The sequence below is a fragment of the Barbus barbus genome (genome assembly GCF_936440315.1).
Source record: "Barbus barbus genome assembly, chromosome: 6".
Classification (NCBI taxonomy): domain Eukaryota; kingdom Metazoa; phylum Chordata; class Actinopteri; order Cypriniformes; family Cyprinidae; genus Barbus; species Barbus barbus.
The window spans coordinates 18,257,317-18,264,333 of NC_136734.1; the positions used below are offsets into that span (position 1 = coordinate 18,257,317).

The following is a 7,017-nucleotide window of genomic DNA, read 5'->3' on the forward strand; positions in this document are numbered from 1 at the left end:
TGCCTGATTCTTTATCATGGAAAAGACCCATAATACAAAATATTAACAATATTCTGGGAATATGACAAATAAATATACTGAAATTATTAATGTAAGGAAACATAAAACAGGTGAGGAACTGATTTATCCACTTTCAGACAAAAGACAGAAATATAAATATAAAGTACAACTGTTATTTCAGAGCACACCTAAATCATAATACATCTGATTAAAGCATGCAATGAGTTGCTGGGGTAACAAGAGTGCTTAGAAACGATTTAAAGTCCTTAGAAAAGGAGCGAAACAGTTCTGAGCATTCAGGTTGTGATTGCCGCTCCAGTCCACTGAGTGGCGGTAATGAGATGTACAATCACAATCCAAAACTCAGCTCGCATCGCCCTCTAGTGTAATAAACTGATTATGGAAAATATATTTGATCACTGCAGCTGAGATTGCAATTTTCGCTGTTTGTCTCGGGTTCGGCCACTGTCCTCTCTGGCAGTCCAAGCTCATCAGTCCTGCAGCAAACACATGGAGCAGAGGCGGCAGCACACAGCTGGGTGAGTAATTTACAGTTCCCCTCGAATTAAACAAAGACACTCTGCCCTTTATACAAAGACAAGCAGCAAACTAATAATAACACATGCAGTCGTTCAGGTGCTGAGCGACGAGTCTCCTTGTGATTACACAGAACAGGACGGTGCCTGTTTGTTTGTTTATTATTGTTTCCGTGCATTAATAATATTTAGACTGTTAACTCCTGGAGACTCGCCATATCAAGCTGAGAGGATTCAGAAATGAACTGGTTTAATCCAGTTGTCTAGTCTCTTAGTAGTCGGTCAACATCTTGATTATTATCTCAGCATCATCTTTAAAATGTAATGTCTATTGTAATGTCATCTTTCAATCCTCTGTCATTAGGATGTGTCAGCTAGTCTTATGTAAGCACAAGTCAGTTATGTCACTCATTTAACCGCAGTGTTTAAAGTGAATAGAAATAAGTTTTCAACCTGTTCCTTTTCCCTCAGGGAGAAACTAGATTGAAACTGCTTAGAAATTGCTCCCAGAAAACGCAGAGTGCACATATTAGACATTGTATTGTATGCTGTTTTATCACGACAGGATATCTGCATCCCATCCTGGCAAAAAGGACTGTGATGAGTGCCAGTTCCTGACTGGACATGTGGAGTATTAGCTAAGATCCAACTGAGGAGACACTGCTTCAGACACACTGCCCTGCCTTAGACAAACAGGATTTGAACCCTGGGGTCACGGACTCTTCATAGCCAGAGGAGACAATTCTTCAGTGTTATTATCGGAAATGGCTAATAATAGATGACAAGAAAGCCAGAGCGTTCTTTTGGCGGAGTCTTCTTGTGTAGCAGCCACAGTCGGAGAAGACAGCCATCCTCTACTTTGGTAAAATATGTTTCAGATGTTTATGTTGGGAGATGATATAGAGTTAGTTTGCAGTAGTGGGACAGTTTTAAATGTCTGTGTTGACCTTCAAGGCGGGTTTTAAATGTATATGTGTTTAATGACCATGCCAATAATTTCATTTCAGGTAAATCATGATTCCTATAACTGAGCTGCGCTACTTTGTGGATACGCAACCTACGTATCGCATCCTAAAGCCATGGTGGGACGTGTTCACAGACTATTTATCGGTGGTAATGCTGATGATCGCAGTATTCGGAGGCACGCTTCAGGTCACGCAGGACAAGATGATCTGCTTGCCCTGCAAGTGGGTAGTTAACAAGACCTGTAGAAAGTATTTCAATGCCACATTTTCTGTGCCCGTGACCCTTGAGCCTCAAGGAATCCAGTACGACCTCGATCGCCACCAGTACAACTATGTCGATGCTGTGTGCTATGAAAACAGGCTTCACTGGTTTGCTAAGTATTTCCCATATTTGGTGCTGCTGCATACGCTCATCTTTCTGGCTTGCAGCAACTTCTGGTTTAAGTTCCCTTGGACAAGCTCTAAACTGGAACATTTTGTGTCTATCCTACTGAAATGTTTTGACTCGCCTTGGACCACAAGAGCTCTGTCTGAAACCGTTGTGGAGGAAAGCGACCCCAAAGCTCTGGTGAAAATGAACGGCTCCTTCGATAAGAAGGCTTCATATGTGAGTGAAGACGTTGAGGCGAGTGTTCCCATGCTGTCAACGACCAGATCTCGTGTAGAGCAAGGAATCGTGGACCACTCTGAGACTGGTGTCCTGGACAAAAAGGAAGGTGAACAAGCTAAGGCATTGTTTGAGAAGGTGAAGAAGTTTCGGATTCACGTTGAAGAAGGCGATATAGTCTACCGACTCTACATCCGACAGACTATCATCAAAGTTGTTAAGTTTATTCTTATTATCTGCTACACCGGCTACTATGTCCACAATATTCAGTTCAGTGTCGACTGCAACGTGGACATCGAGAGTCTCACTGGTTATCGCATGTACAACTGTGCCCATCCCTTGGCCACTCTTTTCAAGATCTTGGCCTGCTTCTACATAAGTCTAGTTATCGTGTACGGGATGATCTGTGTGTATACCCTCAGCTGGATGCTACGGCGCTCTCTCAAGAAGTACTCGTTTGAGTCCATCCGAGAGGAGAGCAGCTACAGCGACATCCCAGATGTGAAAAACGACTTCGCCTTCATGCTGCATATGATTGACCAGTACGACCCCCTGTATTCCAAGCGGTTTGCGGTGTTCCTCTCGGAGGTGAGCGAGAACAAACTTCGCCAGTTGAACCTCAACAACGAATGGACTTTGGAAAAGCTTCGGCAGAGGATCACCAAAAACTCCCAAGAGAAGCTGGAGCTCCACCTGTTCATGCTCAGTGGGATTCCAGACACGGTCTTTGACTTGTTGGAGTTGGAGGTCCTGAAGCTTGAGCTCATCCCTGATGTCACCATCCCACCAATCATTGCCCAGCTTACTAACCTCAGAGAGATGTGGCTATACCACACACCTGCCAGAATAGAGGCTCCAGCTCTTGCGTTTCTGAGAGAGCACTTGAAATCGTTGCACATCAAGTTCACTGACATAAAGGAGATTCCTCTGTGGATCTACAGCTTGAAGAACTTAAGCGAGTTGCACCTTACTGGGAACCTTAGTGCTGACAACAATCGCTACATCGTCATTGACGGTTTAAGAGAGCTGAAGCGACTGAAGGTTTTGAGACTGAAAAGTAACCTTACAAAGCTGCCTCAGGTGGTCACGGATGTTGGAATGCACCTCCAGAAGCTGTCCATCAACAACGAAGGCACCAAGTTGATGGTGCTCAACAGCTTAAAGAAGATGGTGAATCTGTCCGAGCTGGAGCTCGTCCGCTGTGATCTGGAGCGCATTCCTAATTCCATCTTCAGCCTGCACAATTTACAGGAGATCGACCTTAAGGACAACAACCTGAAAACCATTGAGGAGATCATTAGTTTTCAGCATCTTCATCGACTTGTTTGTCTAAAGTTGTGGTATAATCAGATTGCATACATACCTATTCAGATAGGTACTTTGGTCAACCTGGAGCGCCTCTATTTGAACCGCAACAAGATTGAGAAGATACCACATCAGCTCTTCTTCTGCCGGAAGCTGAGGTTTCTTGATCTGAGCCATAACAATCTGACTGACATCCCATCAGATATAGGGACTCTACATAACCTTCAGTCCCTTGCTGTAACTGCCAATAGGGTAAGTCAAGCTCAGGATGAATGTAGTTTTGCTTTTACATTTTTTTTTGTTTGTTTGTTTTTGTCTAGTTTTGGTACTTTGGGGTTATTATTATTACTATTTGATGATTTTATATTTTGGGTTGCCAGTGTTCGTTCTCTACCTGGTATTGTTTAAAAATGTTTAACAGTGCTGAATTTCTCAGCATTGGAATTGTTTTTTCTCATATAATGCAGTTTTCATGTTTTACAACACACCATGTATCAAAACAATAATTCATATTAATTTATGGACATTTTTATTTTATTTTGGAGTCTTGAATATAATTTAGCTTGGTTTCTAATTTAATGTAAATTAACAAGAATTTTTATTTTCATTAGTTTTCATTAATGATAAAACTAATGCTAAAGAATGTATTTATGTAGCTTGTGTAATTGCCACTGATGCAGATTTTGTTGTTGTTTATTCTTTCATGCATGATAATGAATTTATTTTTATTCTTTTTACTAGTTAGCAGTAGATGATAAATAAAACAACTGGTTCAAGAAAAAGTGCTACTGCTTTTTGATCTTTGTCGATTCTGCTTCTATTTTTCCTCATAGATTGAGGCACTCCCCCCTGAGTTGTTTCAGTGTAAGAAATTGCAAACACTGAACCTCGGAAACAACTGCCTGCAGTCCCTACCATCACGGTTTGGGGAACTCACCAGTCTGACGCAGCTAGAGCTGAGGGGAAACCGGCTGGAAGGCCTTCCTGTAGAACTTGGAGAGTGCAGATTGCTGAAGAGGGGCGGTCTAATTGTGGAGGACAATATTTTCAACACTTTACCTTCAGAGGTCAAAGAGCAGCTGTGGAGAACTGACAAAGAGGCTTCTTGAAGCAGATGCATGAACCTGAGAGCACTTGCCTATGTGAAGATTTTAAATGGCGTGAGTTAAATCCAGATAATAGAGAATTATACATGTTTGTTAAATATTTCAGGGTTCATTAAAATATTTCCTAAAAGACAAAAGGGAAAAAGAGTATTTCATATTATGGCATGTCATGTTTTATTATAACAGACAGCCATGGCATTTCTGTTGATAGACACTGAGGAGTGAGCAGATCAAATGTTACATCAGGATTAAGGTGCTGTTCATTTTTGCCTTAATATACACAACACTATTCAATTACTGTATTTTATTATAAACATTATGACTACATTTTATACCAGTGCTACTGTGCAAGTGTCTGTGAAATCACTCTCCTATTCTATACTATTACCAATACTATTGCCTGTTCTTAAATCCATGTATCTGTATGGTTGAAGACTTCAACCCAATTAGGGTTTACAGTTTTTACAGTTTACTGCTAAAATGCCACTTGTTTATTTGAAATTGTTGAGCAAAGCTATTCCAATTGCTCCTCGTTAATATGCAAATAACTGGTTAATATTTTCTAGAACTTTGAGAGCACTACATAACTAATTAATGTTTGTTTATATAAACCCTACATGTTACCCAGCACAATATTATGCTGTACAATCTTTTTTACATACTGATAATAAGTCATCTGTTGCATGAATCATTTTCCTTTTTAAAGGTTTAGAAAAATGCATAATTCAATATTGATTAACTTTTACCCTATAGCGAATTACTATTGTCTACAGTCATCTTAAAATCCTTGTCTTTATTGGAAGTTTAATGATGTGTGTTAACTGGGTATTTATGATTGCACAAATATTTTTTTGTGTGTGCATGTTTGCAGTATTTATTTAGTTGATGCAAAAACGAAGGCTAAGTACTTTTACAAATTATAGATGGTGATGTCTGCATCACTCTCTACATGTATTTCGTTTGTATAAATGCATAGTAGTATTAGTACTGTATTAGTATTAGCAATATTACTTTTTCTAAGACGTTAGAAAAAGCATTGATTACATTATACCTTACAATTACAGCACCTTATTTTCACCTGTCTGCTCACTTTGAAATACCTTGAGAATGATCAATGACTAATTTCTAATGAACAGTTCACCCTTTATAATGGTAGATTATCCATTGCATTCAGTTGACAGACATGTAAACATTCACAGTGAAGTAGACTTGTACTCTTGACTTGGCACTAAATGTTTTCTGTTCCAGATACACAGGTCATGTTGTTCTCATGACGGAGCACTACTAAGAAGACAATCAGACATTTAAAGTGTTATGTATGTGTGCAATGCCGTTTTGACGTTGATTGAAGTATAACTTTGTGAGTGTGATGCAGGTTAATACTTCATGTTACTTGTTTGCTTTGTTTAGGATTAACAGCTGTTTTGTCTCACCATTGTAATAGCCATATTCAATTTGTTGATATGTTAACAAACTTGTTATTGTTGATCGGTTATTAAACACAGCTTGCATGTTTACCATTTTACCTCAAGTATGAAACTGTGTAGGATTTTAGAAGAAGGCTTGTTTGTTTGATTGTTCCCTGTATATACACACACATTGGAAACTAAGCTAATAGAATTTCAGAAGTTACTCGGGTAAGTGCCGTTCAATTTTGTACATCTAAAATTTGTCAAACTTTTTTTTAATGTCAGTGGTATTTTTTAAACATTATTAAAATGTTTCCGGTGTTCACATGTTTGTAACCATTTGATATATTTATGGTTGACGACTTGATTGAGTATTTGTATTTAATAAATCCACTGTTTCCTTTTTTTTTGTTTGTTTTGCAAAGTAAATGTAAAATAGAAATTAAGTAAATGCTACAAAATGTGTCACTGGAAGTAGTTTAGTAATTGTGTCGATTATGTTAAAGAATAACTGGGTTTTAGTCTGTCGTCTTTATAAACATTCAAGTAGTAAAAGGTTGCTATTAAAATATTTACTTAATATTATTATAATTATCGTTACTGTTGGTGACACCTCTTATTTATGCACAGACTGAGAAAAGGCCGTTTTTAAAATGATAAATGGGAACCAATGTTTTATGGTCATTCGGTTGCGTCGGACGTTATTCAGTGAAACACTCGCTGAAGGTGGCTTGCTGGACTGTAGTATGTTTTAGAAGATTATAAGATTGCTCTTTACTTCCTTATGAATGTTGAACTTTGCGAGAACAAATGTTTAACCTTTTATAGTTTTGGTTACGTATTGTATAGAATACATTAGTTTAACGGTTTATCTGTTTTATGTTGGCGTTGTTGGAATACTCTGGCCAAATTACAGTTAGTGAAACATTTGATAGTCTGCATAGTGGTGGGCAGAGCGAGGCTTCGTGAAACACTGAAGCAGTTGAAGCAAATGTGTCGAGGCTTCGAAACGTTTCGATACCTGTCTCTACAGTGACACCTGGGCATTTTCAAGTATTGCTCTGAAACAGCGTCGACAAAGAAACAATT

The 7,017-nt window shown here is 38.7% G+C and overlaps 1 protein-coding gene across 1 annotated transcript; it reads left to right on the plus strand.

Moving 5' to 3' along the window:
- The first annotated feature begins 372 nt into the window (after positions 1-372).
- On the plus strand, positions 373-6,333 carry LOC306871489 (volume-regulated anion channel subunit LRRC8A-like). The gene is made up of 4 exons (XM_079419460.1): positions 373-539; positions 1,102-1,398; positions 1,544-3,665; positions 4,247-6,333. The coding sequence occupies exons 3-4, from the start codon at positions 1,551-1,553 to the stop codon at positions 4,520-4,522; spliced, it is 2,391 nt and encodes a 796-aa protein (XP_079275586.1). The 5' UTR covers positions 373-539; positions 1,102-1,398; positions 1,544-1,550; the 3' UTR covers positions 4,523-6,333.
- Positions 6,334-7,017: the final 684 nt, after the last annotated feature.